The sequence below is a fragment of the Chrysemys picta genome, chromosome 16 (genome assembly GCF_011386835.1).
Source record: "Chrysemys picta bellii isolate R12L10 chromosome 16, ASM1138683v2, whole genome shotgun sequence".
Taxonomy (NCBI): domain Eukaryota; kingdom Metazoa; phylum Chordata; order Testudines; family Emydidae; genus Chrysemys; species Chrysemys picta.
In genome coordinates, this window is record NC_088806.1 from 11,525,794 (window position 1) to 11,545,645 (window position 19,852).

General features: G+C 51.1%; 1 protein-coding gene across 12 annotated transcripts in view; it reads right to left on the reverse strand.

Annotated features, from left to right (window-relative positions):
• Nucleotides 1-513: 513 nt before the first annotated feature.
• Nucleotides 514-19,852, reverse strand: part of LOC135972170 (zinc finger protein 501-like) — a 55,376-nt gene continuing 36,037 nt past the window's right edge. For 6 of the 12 annotated variants that reach the window (XM_065569582.1, XM_065569590.1, XM_065569591.1 and 3 more), the window contains 2 exons: nt 13,067-13,168; nt 514-12,707 (listed from right to left, as the gene is read on the reverse strand). In XM_065569582.1, coding sequence (XP_065425654.1) covers nt 11,290-12,707; nt 13,067-13,168 — 1,520 coding nt within the window. In that variant the 3' untranslated portion in view covers nt 514-11,289. Of the gene's footprint in view, nt 12,746-13,066; nt 13,172-19,852 lie in introns of all 12 variants that reach the window. The other 6 variants (XM_065569581.1, XM_065569587.1, XM_065569588.1 and 3 more) reach the window with 3 other exon arrangements.

A 19,852-nucleotide genomic window follows, 5' to 3' on the forward strand; every position in this document is an offset into this window, starting at 1 on the left:
GGTGAGCAGAGGGGGAAGAAAGGGAAAGAGGAGAGAGAGACCGAAAGGGGATAAGGAGAAATGTGGGGAAAGCAGTGCCCAGCTCTTTTCTCCAGCATCACCCCTGAATAGATTGCACCTGAGCTCTGGGTAAATATCCCCCAGAGTCCAGGGTCTCCCAGATCCCCCTGTCTCCCCAGGGAATACACATAGGGGTCTCCTTCCTGCCAGGCGTGATTACAAGCAGCTGTAGGTGTCAGCCTTATGCCAGGATTTGAGACAGACAGCAAAGCTTGGGAACATGCATCTGTATTTACAGTCCAGTGTGACAATCCCTGCCCCAGGAGGGGTTTGTTCTCTACTCCTGCTGGATGGACACAGAATGGGGCAGCAAAAGGCTTGTGTCAGTTTCTGGTGCTCCACATTCCTTAACTTAGCAGAGTATGAAATGAAGAAAATGGAGATTGAATTAAAGGGAAATATACAAATAAAAGTTCCAGCCCCTGTTGCTTATTGAAAGAAATGACTCAATAGCCCAGTTACATGTTTTATTAACACGAACAAATAAATCCAAGAGCACACATCACTAAGGCTAAATTACTATATACCAGTGGTTCCCAAACTGGGGTTCGCAGAAGGTTACAGGGGGTTCACAAGAAAAAAAATCATTAATTGTGGCCAGAGGACCCCGACATTGGAGGCAGCAGGTGGGACACGGTTGCAGGGCAGACAACCAGAGCCTCAGGGAGACCAGGGCCATGCAGTTGGGGCTGGCAGCCCGAGTCCTGCTTCCGTCAGCGGGAGAGCCGGCCGCCCGAACCCCAGCGCTCCGGAAGGGCTGGCAGCCCCAAGCCCAAGGGAGAGTGGGGCCAGACAGCTGGGGCCAGCAGCCTGAGTCCCAGAGGTCAGCGGGACCTGCAGCACAAACTCAGTGGAGCTCAGTTGACTGGGCCAATCAATGGGGTCCAGCAGCAAGAGCCCCAGGGAGAGTGGATCTGGCAGCCCAGGCCCTGGTGCGGGGCCAGTAGCCTGAGCCCTGTGGTGGACAGGGTGGCAGCTGAGACCCCCAGACCTGAAGGTGGCAGCTCGGACTCCTGTCCTTGTCAGACAGGGGAAGCTGGCATGGAGGACTGAGTGAGCAGGAGCAGTGCTGTACGTGGGGGGTGATCCCAGGTAATTTGTCCCTCGCAGGACACCCTCCTAGGGAGAAACCTCGTGGTGGAAGAAAAGCTGTTTGGGAGCCAAACCAGCCGGAAGCATGTTGTAGCCAGTGTAGCAGTGTTAAGTTGCCTCTGTAATTGTCATTCTCTCTGGAGTGCTGTTTTGCTTCAGTGAGACTTGAGTGAATCTTCTCATTTTCTAGTTTGTTGGTTGTTAGCAGTCTCTCTGTGTTGTTTTTATTAGAACTTTTGTACATAAGTTCAATGGATAAGTGGCTGAAAAAGGAAAGTGTAAAGACGCAAGAATCAGCTAGTGTTTCCTCAAGTCCACACTGTGGAAAATCTACGTCTAATGATCATGATGGTCCTGGAAAGTCACTTACAAAGAAAAGAAAATATGATGATGATTATATAAAAGATGGCTTTACATGCATTGGTGATCAAGAATGTCCAAAACCACTGTGTGTGATTTATGGTGATGTTCTAGCAAACAGCAGCCTCAAACCTTCTCTACTTCGGCGCCATTTAGAAACTAGGCATCCTGCACAACTCGACAAGCCTGTTGATTTTTTCAAGCGAAAATTAGCTGAGAGGAAAAGTGACATTACCAGTTTTATATCCAAAGCAAGTACTGATAATGAAAATGCACTTGAAGCATCATACCGCATGAGCTACCGAGTAGCAAAAGCATCAAAAGCCCATACTGTAGCAGAGAGCTTGATTGGTCCATGTATAAAAGACGTAGTTCATTGCATGCTTGGAGAAAAGGCTGCAAAAAGGATTGACATGGTACCTTTGTCCAATAATACATTGTCACGAAGAATTAATGACATGCAAATAATGTAGAGACCATAATTGTACAGAGAGTGAAAAATAGTACATATTATTCTAGACAGTTAGATGAATCAAGTGATGAAGCTAATCAAGCTATTTTGCTACTGTTTGTACGTTATGTGAATGAAGGTCTGGTTGAAGAAGACTTGTTGTTTTTCCGAGCATTGGAAGAATGTACAACTGGAGAAGATATCTTCAATCTGACTAATGCATATTTTCAAGAAATGAAATAGATTGGTCTTGTTGCCGAGGCATTTGCACTGATGGGGCCACATCAATGACGGGGAAGTAGCCTGGATTTGTAGCTCGAACAAAAAACGTTGCATCAAAAGTCTCTTGGACTCATTACAGCATCCATAGACAAGCCCTCGCAACAAAACACAATGCCTGAGGGACTGAAGGAAGTGCTGGACAATGCAGTGAAAATGGTGAAATTCATAAAACCACGGTCAACAAATTCCAGAATATTTCACGTACTTTGTGAAGAAATGGGTAGTATACACCATTGTCTGTTGACCCATACTGAAGTTAGATGGCTCTCACGGGGCAAAATCCTGGTGCGCTTGTTTGAGCTTAAAACGGAAATCCTACTTTTTTTCAACAGCCACCCTTTCCACCTTGCTAGCTATATGGAAAATAATGTCTGTCTCCAGAGCCTAGCTTATTTAGCAGATATTTTCTCAAGAATTACTGACGTAAATTTCTCTCTTCAAGGTCACAATATAACAGTTTTCAATGTGCAAGACCAAGCTGAATCCAGAAACAGACTTGATGCCAAACCAGACCTGAAACTTTATCTTTCTCCAAAGGTTCCAGACTTCAAAGAGCTATGCAGAGCAAAGCAAGCACATCCATCACACTGAGGAAATTTAAATTTAAAACCCTGGAAATATTCATTTTTAGGAGGGGATTCATGAGATTTCACAATTTAGAGAAAGGGGTTGGCGGGCTGTTAAAGTTTGGGAACCACTGCTATAGACACCACTCAGCTAAGGGTTAAACAATACAATGATAAAGTTCAGGTCAAATCAGTAACTCAACGAGTTAACGATATTGCAGTGGAATCAAGTCATCAATTTAGACAAACCATCAGATTAGTACAGCAGAAAATCAACCCTTATAAACCCTAAAAGAGCAACCGAAAAAGGCAGCTGCATATTTAGTGATGCTGAAACCCCAATCAGGTTTTTACCCAGGCAGTGCAACCCAGATTTAGCCAGCTGAATATATCAACATCAAAACCAAATTATTACTTACATTTAGCCTACAACCTCAAAGCCAATTACAGTTTTCTCCTTAGATGTCACTATTGTGTAGCTAACACTTCTCCTCGCCCTCTTGCCCCAGAACACATACAAACCTTAGAGAGACATTAGTAAAAGAAGTTCAAAGAGCTCTCGCTGAACAATACATATCTTACAGCTCAATGCCATGCAATGCTTCCATAGGTGAGGAGCATGCATTCAGTCATTTCATAGGGCAGAGTTTTAAAGCTATTAAGCTTTGGGGAACTATTCTTCCTAGCATCTTTCCTTTGTCGATTTCACACAGAGAGAGAGAGAGAGAGAGAGAGAGTGAGAGAGAGACGCACTATTACACCCCAATGTAACAGAAAGGCTGGGAGGTCTCCAAGTTCATAAAAAGAAACAGACACAGAATAGAAAAAGGAATAAAGCATTTCTAAGATGATAAGGGGTTGGATCTCTGCACCTCTCAGTCTTTGGATTCACCTGGAGTAGGAACTGTAGCTGCAGTTTAGGAACCAGCGAATGGCATAGATGGTCCAGCACTTTAGACTCACAGGGTTTTGTTGACATTGTACTTCATTCCCTAGAGGGATCAGTCCCAGGATCCTGGCAGTCAGTCTATCTGAGGCTATGTCTACACTGGCAGAGTTACAGTGCTGGGAGTTCAGTGCCACTCACAGAGCGGTGAAGGGAAATCGCTATTGTGTGTTCACACTGTCAGCTGCCTGTGCAATAGCGTGTTCACACTTGCGGCACTTGCAGCGGTGTTCACCCCACCGTGCATCGCTTCCTCTTCTGCTGCTAAGAGTTGTGAGAAGGCAGAGGGGGTCACGGGACATCCTGAGTCCTGTCCCAATGTCCCATGAGGCACTGCTTCACATCCCAGCAATCCCTGCACCTCCATCAGCATTTGGTGCCATCTTTCAATGGTTGGTGTACTGCGCATTCTGCCTCTTCGTACTACAGGAATGGATCCCGCACTGTTGACGAATATGCTACATGTCATGAGTGGCAGTGGAGTTATTCCTTAAACTACAAAGGCAAGAGGAGTTCAACATTGATCTTGCCACACGTAGTAGCTACGACAGGAGATTGCTCATGGCATTCATGGAGGTGCTGACCACAGTGGAACGCTGCTTTTGGGCTCGGGAAACAAGCACTGAGTGGTGGGATCACACCGTCATGCACATCTGGAATGACAAACAGTGGCTGCAGAGCTTTCAGATGAGGAAAGCCACAATCATCCATCTAGCCGAGTGTGCTGCCTGAGAGCGACCAGTGCCAGAGGCGTCAGAAGTAACGAACAGAACAGGCTTATTGACCTGCAAGGTGAGGGTCTTTCACCCTTACCTTTAACTTTATTGTTGTTGATTCCTCGTTATGCTATCTTACTACCCCTCCCCCAAGGTCTCAGGACAAATCAGGTGTGAACCACTCCTTTGATACAGATGTGTCCCAATGAAAGAAACACAAGGCCAGTTTTGGGGAGGTTTCCAGAGCCAGGCCTGAGGGTTAAACAGCTGTGCTCAAAAGGAAAAGGGGCCTCAGCACCTATAAAAATAACTGGTTGCAAAAACAAAACAAAAATTACATTAAAAACCCAACCCCCTAAAAACCAACCCAGAAAAGCTACCATCACACATCCATCACCATTTTAGATTTGGACATCTCCTGCCTGATGTGACATCTTTGCTTTGCAAACAAGAGACCTGGAGAACTCTGTGGCTGTTACCCTCTAATTGGATAAAAGTTTCCAAATCTTGTCTCAAGTAATTTTCCTCTTAACAGAAGATTTAAAATTTATCAAAATAAATTCAATTTGAAATAGAAATAATTACCGTCTATACTGCGTCTCTATTCTCCTACATGCTATTTCTCTCACATATCCCCCTACTCTAATTCCTCTGGAGTGAGGTTTTAATTTCAGGATTAGCCTACATTTCCTATATAGTAGGAGGGGGCAGGGAGAGAACTGGAAGAAAACCTGAATTATATTGTAACACTGAAAGTTATCACATCATCAGCCTCTTCCGTGACACTAATTAACTTCATGTTTAATTTCATTGTCGCTGGTAACAACTCATTTAACGATTACAAAATATAAACTGATAGGGCAGTTTTCTCTTAATTCCCATTTCCACCCAGTGAGCTTTGTGTGAAGTCACATTCTACAATAACCTAGGAGCCTTCCATTTCTGTTAGTTCATTTCTCCCTGGGTCTTCTCCCAGAAGTGTGGGTGAAAGGGGTGTGACGAACTGGGCCTGTTCTCACTGTGGTCTGTGAATGCTGACAGGGGAGTGGGGCTGGGATAGTCTGCATTGGAGGATGGGATCTGCCCGAGGGCGCATACCTGAGTGTGTAACATGAGAACCCAGGAAGGGGTTGAAGGCCAGGTGACTCCTGAGCCCGGGAAACTGAACAAAGGCTGTGGGAGGGGTCGCTGAGGGCAGAGTGCTGGAAGCGAGCTGGAGAGATGGCTGGGAGACAGAGATGGCTCTGACACCCCCCCCAAAGGGGGGTGGGCTGGAATGCCCTGGGACCCCAAGCTGGACTTAACTGAGGGGGTCCTGTTGTCTGTGCCTGCAAGACCTGTCTTGGACTGTATTCCTGTCATCCAAATAAACCTTCTGCTTTACTGGATGGCTGAGAGTCATGGTGAATCGCAGGAAGCCGGGGGTGCAGGGCCCTGAGTCCCCCAATACTCCGTGACAACTGGTGGCAGCGGTGGGATCTACTGCACCCCGTGGACGGCGCTTCCTGCAGTAAGTGACTGGGGGGCAGTAAAACGAAGGGGGATTGACGGGGACCAGGCCTGCTGAAGAGTGGGAGAGAGACGGTTATTACCCCTGGGAGTGTGTGACCAGCGAGAAGGACTTTTGCAGTAACAGGGTCCCCCGGGGGGATCGCATCGAGTGGTCCCAGGGGCGGAGGAGTCTGCAGCTCGACCCTGGCAGAGAGGCGGTGACCTCGAGAAGGGCTGGCACACTAGGGGTCCCCCTGGGAACTGTGGGGAGCTGTGAGCACACAGGCCGGTGAGTGGCCAGCAGGAAGATGTATGCCAAGCGGCTTAAGAGCGACCTGGTGGAGCTGTGCAAGCAGAGGCGGCTGCGCATTGGGAGGCTCACCAAAGAACAGCTCATTGCCCAGCTGGAGGCGGAAGATCGCGCGAATGAACTGATCCCTGTGTCTCAGGGAAGCAGCCTGGCAAATGCAGCGCAGGCACCAGTGTCTGTCCCAGCTGGGAGTGGTCAGCCGGCTGCTGAGGGCTTCCCGAGACCCCTCCTTCCTATGCCTAGGGGAAGGGTGGGGAGGAGCCCAGCAAATACCGAAGACGCCGTGACCCTCCCGTCCAGCAGGGGATCCCCCCGGCGAAGCCCGCCGGCCAGCAGAGGATCCTCCCGGCGACGTTCGGCATCCGTGGAGCGGAATTGGCTGGAATGGGAGAAAGAGCTAAAACTGAGAGAGCTGGAGGATCATGAACGACAGAGACAGCATGAACGGGAGGAGAAAGAGAGACAGCATCAGCGTGAAGAGAGACAGAGACAGCATGAACGGGAGGAGAAAGAGAGACAGAGACAGGAGAATGAGAGACAGCATCAGCATGACCTGGAACTGGCAAGATTGAAGGGCAGCGAACCCCCGGCTGCGGTGAGTGAAGGGGGACCCAGGACTGCACGGAGCTTTGATAAGTGCATCATGGCCCCATACAAGGAGGGGGAGGACATGGATGACTTCCTGGAGGCCTTTGAGATGGCCTGCGAGCTGCACCGGGTTGATCCCGCGGACAGACTCCGGGTCCTTACCCCCTTACTGGACCCCAAATCCGTGGCATTGTACCGCCAACTGGGAGAGGCAGAGAAAGGGGACTACGAACTATTCAAAAAGGCCCTGCTACGTGAGTTTGGGCTGACTCCTGAGATGTACCGGGAAAGGTTCCGGAGTCAAGATAAAACCCCTGAGATCTCATATCTGCAACTAGCCGTCCGCATGGAAAGATACGCCAGCAAGTGGGCTGGTGGGGCCCAGACGAAGGAGGACCTGATTAAACTGCTGGTACTGGAGCAACTGTATGAGCGGTGCCCATCCGACCTGAGGCTGTGGTTGGTGGACAGAAAGCCAGAGAACCCGCGACACACCGGGCAGCTGGCTGATGAGTTTGTAAAGAGCCGGTCAGGGGGTGGCAGGGAGGAGCCCCAAAGGAACAGGCCTGCCGCGATGCAGAGAGAGAGTCACCCTGGGACCTCCCAAAGGGGAAATATGGGGAATCCCCTCCCACGGGGAATGCCCAGCATCAGGGACAACCGACCGGCTCGAGGGGACCCACAGGACATGAGCTGCTATTACTGCGGCCGAAGAGGCCACGTTCGGGCCCAGTGCCCCAAGCTCAAGGACAGACTGAGCAGACCGAACCCGCACCGGGTTAACTTGGTAGAGGCCCAGATGGACAAGGGGCAGGCTTCTCACGCAAGAGGGGCTGGCAGCTTATCAACTGCTCAAGAAAGAGAAGGGCCCCAGGCCAGCTTCTCTGGGGGGCCAGATGCTCCGGATTCAAAGTTCTCCGTTTACAGGGTTGGTGCGGGGCTGTCCCTGCGGAGCGAGTGCCTTGTTCCCCTGGAGGTGGATGGGAAGAAAGTTTATGGATACTGGGACACGGGCGCAGAGGTGACACTGGCCCGGCGCGAGGTGGTGGCCCCAGATCGGGTGGTGCCCAACACCTTCCTGACCCTGACCGGGGTGGGCGGGACCCCATTCAAGGTTCCCGTAGCGAGGGTACACCTGAAATGGGGGGCCAAGGAGGGCCCCAAGGACGTGGGAGTGCACCACCATTTGCCCACTGAGGTGTTGATGGGGGGGGACCTAGAGGACTGGCCAAGCAGCCCCCAGACCGCCTTAGTTGTGACCCGCGGTCAGAGCCGGCGAGGGGCACTGCGCCCTGGCCTTGGGGGGGGTGCCTTGCCTGAGGCGCAGGACCATAACCTGGTGGGGAGGGAACGCCCAGGGACACGGCTCAGGGAAGCTGCAGCTTCGGACCCAGCGGGCGAGAAAGAGCAGGTGGCCATCCCTGTCCCAGCTGCTGAGTTCCAGGCCGAGGTGCAGAAAGATCCCTCCTTGCAGAAGATAAGGGACCTGGCCGACCTCAATGCGGTACAGACCATGGGACGAGGTGGCCGGAAAAGGTCCCTGTGGGAGAAGGGGTTCCTGTACCGAGAATGGGCTCCCCCAGGGAAAATGGAGTCAGGGGGGATCAGCAGGCAGCTGGTGGTACCCCAGAAGTATCGCCGCCAGCTGCTGTGCCGGGCCCATGACATTCCCCTCTCAGGGCACCAGGGAACCTGGCGTACCCAGCAGAGGCTGCTACGGAGCTTTTACTGGCCTGGGGTCTTTGTTACTGTCCGACAGTACTGCGGATCCTGTGACCCCTGTCAGAGGGGGAGGAAGGCCTGGGACAAGGGGAAAACAGCTTTAGGACCCTTGCCCAGCATAGAGGAGCCTTTCCGGAGGGTGGCCAAGGTAAAAAGGGCGGCTCTAAACCAAGAGAGCCCAAAGCACAGACCTCCAGACTGGAGTGCTGGGAGAAGACCACAGCCCAGTTGGAGCCCCAGAGGTGTGGGGGTGGGAAAAGGGCACAGGCCGCATAAACCTTCCCACATGCGAACTGCGAGTGCCATCAAGCACCCCCGACCTAAGGGGGGGCGTGAAACTGGAGGGGCCTGGTGTAATTCTCACCAAGGAATGGGAGGGATGCGGGGGCATCCATGGGAACGGGGGTAGGTTCGAACTTCCCCGGGTCACTGGCTAAAGTGACCCTGCTCAGTTCGGTCTCGAAGGGGGGAGAGATGTGACGAACTGGGCCTGTTCTCACTGTGGTCTGTGAATGCTGACAGGGGAGTGGGGCTGGGATAGTCTGCATTGGAGGATGGGATCTGCCCGAGGGCACATACCTGAGTGTGTAACATGAGAACCCAGGAAGGGGTTGAAGGCCAGGTGACTCCTGAGCCCGGGAAACTGAACAAAGGCTGTGGGAGGGGTCGCTGAGGGCAGAGTGCTGGAAGCGAGCTGGAGAGATGGCTGGGAGACAGAGATGGCTCTGACACCCCCCCCCCAAGGGGGGTGGGCTGGAATGCCCTGGGACCCCAAGCTGGACTTAACTGAGGGGGTCCTGTTGTCTGTGCCTGCAAGACCTGTCTTGGACTGTATTCCTGTCATCCAAATAAACCTTCTGCTTTACTGGATGGCTGAGAGTCATGGTGAATCGCAGGAAGCCAGGGGTGCAGGGCCCTGAGTCCCCCAATACTCCGTGACAAGGGGGTCTCGCGCTACATGGGAAGGCTGCATCATGAGAAAAACCACCTGTGCTCTATTTTCACACTTTCTAATCTTTCAAAGTAGCAGAAGGAGGAGAACTGATACAAATGCATTAGACTTAATAGCAAATCTAAGAGACCAAACAACAGACTATGAACTCAGCATTCACGTATCCTGCAGTCTGAACTTGGAATCTGATACATTCCCTCATTGGCTACCATCATTTGCCCAGCATCTTCTTGTCCAACAAGGCAGCCATATTCGGACCCAGAGGCATAGAATGTCTCTGAAGGAATCAGCTGTTTTTCTCTGTGATTAATGAAACTTTGGATCCAAATGGTAAAAGACAGTTGTGCCCAGTTTAATCATGGTATCCTTCAGGTGTGTGACCAATGCCACTAAACAAGGGAGCAGGGTTCTAAAAATAGTTTACCTGGGCCACAGGTCACCATAGCTACCATCTCTGGGGTGAAAATCAACCACCAGTACCTGCAATTTCTACCTTAGTTCTTGTCAAATCTTTAACCTTACTTGGAGTAATTTTAGACTTTCCTGGCGTAGAATACTTCACCAACCACACAACATATCAGTAGCGATAGTGAGGTATAACGCCCCCAAATATGCCCTTTTATTTCTTTAATCTGGTGGCACAGATTTAAATTAGGGACTAAATTCAGGTGCTGCTTAGAATACCCGTAAAACACCAAATGTCAGGTGCCTATTAAAAATAGGTATCTTTCTGCAGCTATATCACATTCAACATGGATTTCATTTTCTACACATTTGCAGCATCTCCCAGGGGTGAGCTGAAGAGAAATGTCCCTTCCATTTTCCCCATCTTTACCTAGATAGGGATTGCCTTTCCCAAATAATAGGCAACGTGCAGCTGATTAGGAAGGAGATATCTTCAGGAGCGACCTCCTGCAGAGCCCGTGCCACAACTGCTTTGGGACCCCAATGTATGGGTATTTTGCTTAGTTCCAAGTCATTTACTAGGGAATCCTCTTCCCAGCCCTTTAGAAAAACTATTGACCTAACCAACTGAACAACAGGGGGATTGGGATGGTGATGGGGAATAAGGGAATCCCTCTGACTTACCCGATCTTCTTCTGTTGTTACAGAGGGTGAAATAACATTTTTCCCTATCCCTGCCGTGTTCCTGCTCTTTGTTATAGTTCAATATATTTTAAGTGAAGAAAACGGTAGTAAAAATATCTGCTCTGCAGCACAACCTGAAGCAACATCCGAGCAACTGGGAATTAAACAATTTATTCCCGAAGGGGGAACTTGATGACTAACAATTGCTTTGAAATGGGGGAACAGTATAACCGTGATGCTCAAGGTTTGTTTAGGTCAGGACAAGGGGGAACCTAATGCCAACCACTGTACCTGGGCGGAATCTGCTCTACAACTAGAATTGTCTTTTTACATCAAGATCACTAACTTGAGCAGCCAACGCCATTTACAGTCCTAGTGGATGTAAGGCACAGGTAGTTTTTGCTTCAGCTTGTTGGGATCAAACCTCTCTCCCCCATCTGGAGCTCAGGAACGTTCCTGGCTGGAGGGACACACACTCCTACGACTCAAAAGGAAATGAGTTGATAGAAAAGATCACAGACTGACCCCAAAGAAGGTGAGCAGCAAAAGGCAGAACCAGGCAACTCATCTGGTGGAGCTGAGAAACCACGGTGAATATGGTGCAAAAATCATTATGTGGGAATTATCATATGTGATTTTTTTAAAAAAAAATCTTTGGCCAGCCCTAGTCAAGGGATTTATTACAGTTCTTGCCCATGTGGATTCTCTGATGTGTGATAAGGTGTGAGCTCCGACTGAAGTTTTTCCCACACTCGGAGCATGTGTAGGGCCTCTCTCCTGTGTGGATTCTCCTATGTCTTCTCAGGGCAGAGCTGTGATTGAAGCTTTTCCCGCACTCAGAGCATCCATATGGTTTTTCACTGGTGTGGATTCTCCTATGTGCGCTCAGGGCAGAGCTCTGATTGAAGCTTTTCCCGCACTCAGAGCATCCATATGGTTTCTCACCTGTGTGGATTCTCCTATGTGTGATAAGGTGTGAGCTCCGCCTGAAGCTTTTCCCGCACTCAGAGCATGTGTAGGGCTTCTCTCCTGTGTGGATTCTCTGATGTCTGATAAGGTGTGAGCTCCGATTGAAGCTTTTCCCGCACTCAGAGCATGTGTACGGTGTCTTTCCTGTGTGGATTCTCTGATGTGTGATTAGGTTTGAGCTCCGACTGAAGCTTTTCCCGCACTCGGAGCATGTGTAGGGCGTCTCTCCTGTGTGGATTCTCCTGTGTGCGCCCAGGGCAGAGCTCTGACTGAAGCTTTTCCCGCACTCAAAGCATGTGTAGGGCGTGTCGCCTGTGTGGATTCTCTGATGTGTGATAAGGTGTGAGCTCTGACTGAAGCTTTTCCCGCACTCAGAGCATCCATACGGTTTCTCACCTGTGTGGATTCTCATATGTGAGATAAGGTGTGAGCTCCGACTGAAGCTTTTCCCGCACTCAGAGCACATGTAGGGCGTCTCTCCTCTGTGGATTCTCTGATGTCTGATAAGGTGTGAGCTCCGACTGAAGCTTTTCCCGCACTCAGAGCACGTGTAGGGCCTCTCTCCTGTGTGGATTCTCTGATGTCTGACAAGGCGTGATCTCTGACTGAAGTTTTTCCCACACTCAGAGCACATGTAGGGCGTCTCTCCTGTGTGGATTCTCTGATGTCTGATAAGGTGTGAGCTCCGACTGAAGCGTTTCCCGCACTCAGAGCATATGTGGGGCGCTTCTCCTGTGTGGATTCGCTGATGTGAGGTGAGGGTTGAACTATCAATGAAGCGTTTCCCACACTCAGAGCATCCATAAACTTTCTCACCCGTGTAGATTGTTTGATGTGTGATAAGGGCAGCGTTCCCATTGAAGCTTTTCCCGCACTCATGGCATGTGTAGCGTGTCTCTTCCAAATTGATTCTGTCGCGGGTTATAAGGTTTGAGTGGCTACTGAAGTTTTCCTCTGGCCTCTCCTGAGTCTCACAGGCTTTTGCTTTTTCTCGGAGTGCACAACTCCCGGAAACATTCCCTTTGGATCTTCCTGAAATTGTTCCATGTGGTTCTACTTGCTCAGCATCTTCCTGCTGGGGTTTCTCCTCATTCTCACTCACCATCCCATCACCTGAATGGGAGACAGATAATCCAGACACAGGTCACTCCCTGTACCAGAAAGAAAGCAAATCTCAGAGAGAGAGGAATGAAAAAAGGGATGAACAACCGAAAATATGTGTGGGAGAGAGGAAGGGATCAGTTTTGGTCCGCATCTCACCAGAACACTCAGGGAAAAGTGAGATTGGGGAGGGATCTGCTGCCAGTTGTCAGTCAGAATAGGAGGGAAGCCATGAGTGACATCTGCCATAATGATTCCACATCTGCAGGGAACAATCCTAAACTTGGAGAGCTCACAGGGTCTTTGTAGGGCATCCCAAATGTTGCCTGCATTCCCAAACAGTTGTTGAGTTGGTTTAACCAATTTCTCACCTCTGGGGAGCTCTTCTTTCTCAGAGCCCTGGAAGTCCAGGATCCACGGCTCTTCCCCTTGTTCCAGCTGTGAGATCACATCAGGTTTGGAAACTGGAAACCCTACTCCAGGCAAAGAAAACAAGGGAGGTCAGTGGAATTTATGGGATACTTGGCACAAAGCATATTCCATGGTTTTAACCCAGCTCATTTTTAAGCAGTAACATCCCAAAGCCATCTTCCTTGGCTCGAAGTGGCAGGAGAGTTATTATAATAATAAATCATATACATTACCTTAGTACCTCAGGACCAACTAAAGCGGGTCCCCATTGTGCTAGGCAAATTACAAACCCAGAATAGTAGATGGCCCATGCCCTGAAGAATTTACAATCTAAATAGACAAGACGGACACAGAATGGGGGAAGGGGTAGAACCCACTGTTAGAATAGAGATATTCAGGCCTGCCTGTAAAGCCTATATTTTAAGAACTTAGGTATATTTTTATCACTTAGCTAATTACAAAGAATCAAAATCACAGTCCGCCTGTGTCTGGGCCTTGTCTCATTAGGAGAGTCTGAGGCCTTGTTCTCAGGCTAAGGCCTTTGGCTAAGCAGCAGGGGCAGCCATAAGCTGGGAAGCGTAGGGTCACATCCTCACGTCCCAAACCAGTCACACTGAAATAAGGGGCTATTGGGCTGTTAGGAAGACAATCCTGTCCCAATAGTGCCCATCACCACCTGATAAAGAAACAGACCTTAAGATGGTTAAAGAAAACTTAGTTTGATAGCATCCTGTCTGGCAAGAAATCACTTATCAATGGTTGTGGTTGTGAAACCCTCATTTCCATATAGTTTTATCTTTATGGCCCCTACATTTACATTGTCAATCAGTCTGGTTCTCTAATTGTTTCTGTCTGCTGTATAATTAATTTTGCTAGGTGTAAGTTAATTAGGGTACTGCGATATAATTGGTTAGAAAATTATGTTACAATATGTTAGAATTGGTTAGTTAAATTTCAGTACAATGACTGGTTAATGTATAGTTGAGAATATTATTATATAAACAGGGTCAAACAGGAGGGGGAAGAGAAATTGGAATCATGTTTGTTAAGGGGGGAAAGGGAACAGGGAATGGGGACACACACAAGACTCTGCGGCATCAGAGCTGGGAAGGGAACACTGGGGAACAGACTCTATCGCGTATAGAGATAAGCCCGACTGGTGGGAAGGGCTTCAGAATATTCCTGCTTGGAATATTCCAAACAAACATCGCATTCTCTGCGCTTCGGACTTCTGTTCTTTTGCTGCTTGCTGTCTGCGTGACAAGAACCAGGTAAGTGGGAGGGTGAAGGGAAAGCCCGCTAACAAAACTGACATGACCTGATAACCAAAGGTAACCCTTTAAGGAAGGTTTTAATACACTTTGGAACTGATGAGGGATTCCCATGAGGATTGATGAGGGCGTGATGGTAAATACATATTTAGATCCTTTTCTTGTTTTATATCTTTTCCCCAGAAAGTGCACTGGCACACTGTCATGGATCCATAGGATAAAACGGTTACTCACCTTTGTAACTGTTGTTCTTCGAGATATGTTGCTCATATCCATTCCAATTAGGTGTACGTGTGCCGCGTGCACGATCGGAGAAATTTTCTACCCTAGCAACACCTGGTGGGTTGGCTGTGGAGCCCCCTGGAGTGGCGCCTTCATGGCACTGGATATATACCCCAGCCGACCCAGCGCCCCCTCAGTTCCTTCTTGCCGGCTACTCCAACAGTGGGGAAGGGGGGCGGGTTTGGAATGGATATGAGCAACACATCTCGAAGAACAACAGTTACAAAGGTGCGTAACTGTTTTTTCTTCTTCGAGTGCTTGCTCATATCGATTCCAATTAGGTGACTACCAAGCCTTACCTAGGCGGTGGGGTTGGAGTGAGACATCGCTGTGTGCAAAACCGCTGATCCGAATGCAGAATCGTCTCTGGACTGCTGTACCAGCGCATAGTGAGTGGTGAAGGTGTGGACCGATGACCAAACCGCAGTTCTACAAATGTCCTGGATTGGGACTCGAGACAGGAAGGCAGTCGAGGAGGCTTGGGCCCTTGTGGAGTGTGCGGTGAGGCGTGGCGTCGGGGCACCGGCCAGCTCGTAGCAAGCACGAATGCAAGACGTGATCCAAGAGGAGAGACGTTGTGAGGAGACTGGTAAGCCTTTCATCTGGTCGGCAACTGCAATGAAGAGTTGTGTCGTCTTCCTAAATGGCTTCGTGCGCTCAATATAGAAAGCCAGGGCCCTGCGTACGTCCAAGGAATGCATACCCTGGTCTTGACTGGTGGCTTGCGGCTTAGGATGGAAGACCAGGAGAAATATATCCTGGTTCACATGAAAAGGTGAAACTACCTTGGGAAGAAAGGCAGGGTGGGGGCGAAGCTGCACCTTGTCTTTATGGAAAACTGTGTATGGAGGCTCAGACGTGAGTGCCCTGATTTCAGAAACACGCCTTGCTGAAGTGATGGCTACAAGGAAGGCTGTCTTCCAAGATAGGTACAGGAGTAAGCAGGTAGCCAATGGCTCGAACGGGGGCCCTGTGAGCTTGGAGAGAACCAGGTTAAGATCCCATGCCGGAACGGGTTGGCGTTGCTGTGGGTACATCTGGTCTAAGCCCTTGAGGAACCTGATGACCATTGGGTTAGAGAAGACCGAGGAAGCGAGTTCTCCTGGGTGGAACGCCGATATAGCGGCCAGGTGAACCCTGATTGAAGATTTCGCCAAGCCCTGCTGTTTCGGGGATAGGAGATATTCGAGAATAAAAGGAATAGACGCCTCCAAGAGGGGCATGGCCCGCTGCTCACACCAACAGGAGAACCGTTTCCTCTTGGCTAAGTAAGCAGTCCGTTTAGAGGGCTTTCTACTTCCCAGCAGAATCTGTTGCACGGGATGTGAGCATTGTAGCTCTGTCCGATTCAGCCATGGAGCATCCATGCTGTAAGGTGGAGCGATTGCAGGTCGGGGTGACAGAGTCGGCTGTGGTTCTGAGAGATCAAGTCTGGGCACAAGGGAAGTGTGATCGGATTTGAACCGATAGCTCCAGAAGCGTGGTGTATCAGTGCTGTCTTAGCCAACCTGGAGCGACTAGAATCATATGTGACTCATCTCTGCGTAGCTTGAGGAGTACCCTGTGGACCAATGGGAATGGAGGGAAAGCGTAGAACAGCTGGTTTTTCCACGTTAGAAGCAAAGCGTCTGACAGGGAGCCCAGAGATCGCCCTTGTAGGGAGCAGAACATGTGTCATTTCTTGTTGGCTCGTGATGCGAACAGGTCGACCTGGGGAAATCCCCACCTCTGGAAGATGGAATGGATGATATCTGGGCTAATGGACCATTCGTGCGTCTGGAAGGATCTGCTGACACAGTCTGCTAGAGTGTTCTGGACTCCAGGGAGGAACGATGCCATGAGATGTATCGAGTGGGCAATGCAGAACTCCCACAGGCGAATGGCCTCTTGGTATAGGAGAGACGACTGGGCTACTCCTTGCTTGTTGATGTAGAACATGGCCGTGGTGTTGTCTGTGAGGACTGACACGCAACGGCCATATAGGAGACCGAGAAATGCCTGACAGGCTAGGCGCACCGCCATCAGCTCTCAAACGTTGATGTACACAGCTAGTTGGGATGCGGTCCACAGGCCCTGGGTATGATGCTCCCCGAGGTGAGCGCCCCAACCTAGAGATGAAGCGTCCGTGACCAGGTGCAGGGAGGGTTGTGGGGCGTGAAATGGCACTCCTGCGCAAACCGACTTGTGATCCAGCCACCAGGTGAGAGAGGTCAAGACCAAGTTCGGAATCGTGACCACCATGTTCAGGTTGTGTCGATAAGGGCGGTACACTGACGATATCCAGGCCTGAAGTTGGCGAAGCCGAAGTCTGGCATGCCTGGTTACGTAAGTACAAGAGGCCATGTGTCCCAACAGGCCGAGGCATGTCCTTATTGTGGTAATTGGGAAGACCTGGAGCCCTCGGATGATGCTTGTGATGGTGTGAAACCGAGTGTCTGGCAGAAGAGCTCGGGCAAGTCTGGAGTCTAAGACTGCCCCGATAAACTCTATTCTCTGGGTTGGCTCCAAAGTGGACTTTTCTTTGTTGAGTAGAATGCCTAACTCGTGAAATGTTTGCAGTATTATCTGGATGTGAGCTTGAACTTGCTCCCTGGTGCGGCCACGCACCAGCCAGTCATCTAGATACGGGAACACCTGTATCCTTTGCTCATTTGGTGAACACTCTCGGAGCCGCGGACAGGCCGAAGGGAAGGATGGCAAACTGGTAGTGCACATTGTTTACTACAAATCGAAGGAAGCTCCTGTGCGGGGGATAGATTGCTATATGAAAATATGCGTCCTTCATGTCGAGGGCGGCGAACCAGTCTCCAGGATCCAGGGAAGGGATAATGGTCCCCAAGGAGACCATGCGGAACTTCAATTTTACTATGAATTTGTTGAGTCCCCGTAAGTCTAAAATGGGACGCAGACCCCCTTTTGCTTTGGGGATCAGGAAGTAGCGGGAGTAGAACCCCCTGCCCCTTAACTCTGGGGGAACCTCCTCTATGGCCCCCATGGAGAGGAGGCCAAAAACCTCCTGTGTAAGGAGATGCTGGTGAGAAGGGTCCCTGAAGAGGGACAGGGAGGGAGGGTGGGAGGGGGGAAATGAAGAAAACTGGAGAGCGTATCCCCTCTCCACCGTGCGAAGGACCCAACGGTCCAAGGTTATAAGGGACCAAGCACGGTGGAAACGAGAGAGGCAATCTCGAAAGGAGGGAAATGGATCCTGGGAAGTGGCTGGCGCGCCGTCCTCGGGCGCACCTTCAAAAGTTTTGTCTAGGACCAGAAGGTGGCCTAGGAGGGCCCTGGTTCTGACCGGGTTGAGGGCCGGTCGACCTCCATCTACCACCTCGTCCCCGCCTTCTGGCAAAGTCCTGTCTCGGACGAGGCGGGGGAGGGTAGAACCTTAGTGGCTGGGGCCTAAAGGGCCTGTGCTGGGGCCCTGGGACATGCATCCCCAGAGAGCGCATGATGGTTCTCGAGTCCTTGAGGCTCTGCAATCGAGAGTCCATCTTGTCCGAGAACAATCCCTGGCCCTCGAACGGTAGATCCTGCAGGGTCTGCTGCAGTTCTGGTGGTAAGTCCGAAACCTGGAGCCAGGAGACACGTCACATGGCTATGCCCGATGCTAGTGTCCTGGCGGCCGAGTCCGCTATGTCCAGGGAGGCTTGTAAGGAGGTCCTAGCCACCTTCTTACCTTCCTCCACTAAGGCACCGAACTCCTCTCTTGAGTCCTGGGGAACCAACTCTTTGAATTTACCCATGGAGTTCCATGAGTTGTAACTGTAGCGGCTCAAGAGCGCCTGTTGGTTCGTGGCTCTGAGCTGCAGACCCCCCGCCGAGTACACTTTACGCCTGAACAAATTGAAGTGTTTAGCGTCCTTCGATTTGGTCGCTGCCGCCTGCTGGCCATGACACTCCCTTGCTTTCACCGAGGACACAACTAGTGAACACGGTGGAGGGTGCGTGTATAAGTATTCATGGTCTTTGGAGGGGACAAAGTACTTTCTCTCTACCCCTCTGGGTGGAATAGAGGCAGGGGTTTGCCATATGGTATTGACATTAGCCTGAATCGTACAAATCAGGGGTAACGCCACCCGGGATGGGCATCAGCCGACAGGATGCTCACCACCGGGTCCTGCACCTCTACTATCTCCTCCGCCTGGAGGTCCATGTTACATGCCACCCTACGTAATAGGTCTTGGTGGGCACGAAGATCTATTGGGGGTGGGCCTGAGGCTCTTGTGCCCGCCACCGCCTCATCCGGGGAAGATGAGGAGGATGCCTCCGGGGGCAAGGGATCCAAATGAGGGTCTGGTTCTAAGGGTCCCTGATGCGGAGGATCTCCTGCCCCGAGGTCTGGGACCTGAGGTGGTGTAGGTATGGGAGCCTCCATGCCCCCTGGGGGAGGACGGGAGATGGTGGCCTCCGGGACTCTGGGCTCGGATTGTGCTGAGCGAGAGGCCGATGGTGGAGCCCCTTGCGCCTGATGATATGCCCATGGGGTCCAGAAAGACCAATGCGTAGGGTTCTGCGCAGGGTCCTCTGTCCCCTCCTGCCAGTGACCCAACTCAGCGGCTGCCTGACCCTGAGCTGGGTATGCTGATCTGGAAGCCCTGTCGGATGAGTGAGACGCTGATCTCGAGGGCCAGGGTGGTGCTGAACGTGGCTGCATCGGCTCGGTCCGGTCCGGTGCCGACCGGTGCCGGTCCATAGGCGAGCGGTCCCTGCGCGCTGCCGGTGAGCGGTACCGTGATCGAGAGCAGTGCCGCTGGCCATGTCGGTGCCGAGATCCGGATCTGGACTGAGACGAAGAAGACCGCCTGTAGACGTGGTGCCGGGAGTGGCCCCTTGAACTGGAGCGGTCCTCGTACCGGTGCCGAGAACTACGCCTAGACTCCGATCGGTACCGATGGTCCTGACGGTGCCGAGACGTAGATCGGTGCCGTGAAGAAGACCTAGGCCATGAGTACGACCGGTGCCGGGGTGAAGGTCGGTGCCGGGACTGCGAGTGGCGTCGGGACCTGCTCCGAGACCTGAAGCGGTGCCGCGAGTCCACGCTCAGAGATGGCGGGCGTACCAGGGCAGGCCTGTCCCTGGATTGCGCGGTCCAAAGAGCAGGCGGTGCCGCGGGCTGAGATGGCGCTGGCTCCGTGAGGGCGATGAAGTCTTTCGCCATCGCAAAGGTCTCCGGAGTAGACGGGAGACAGGGCT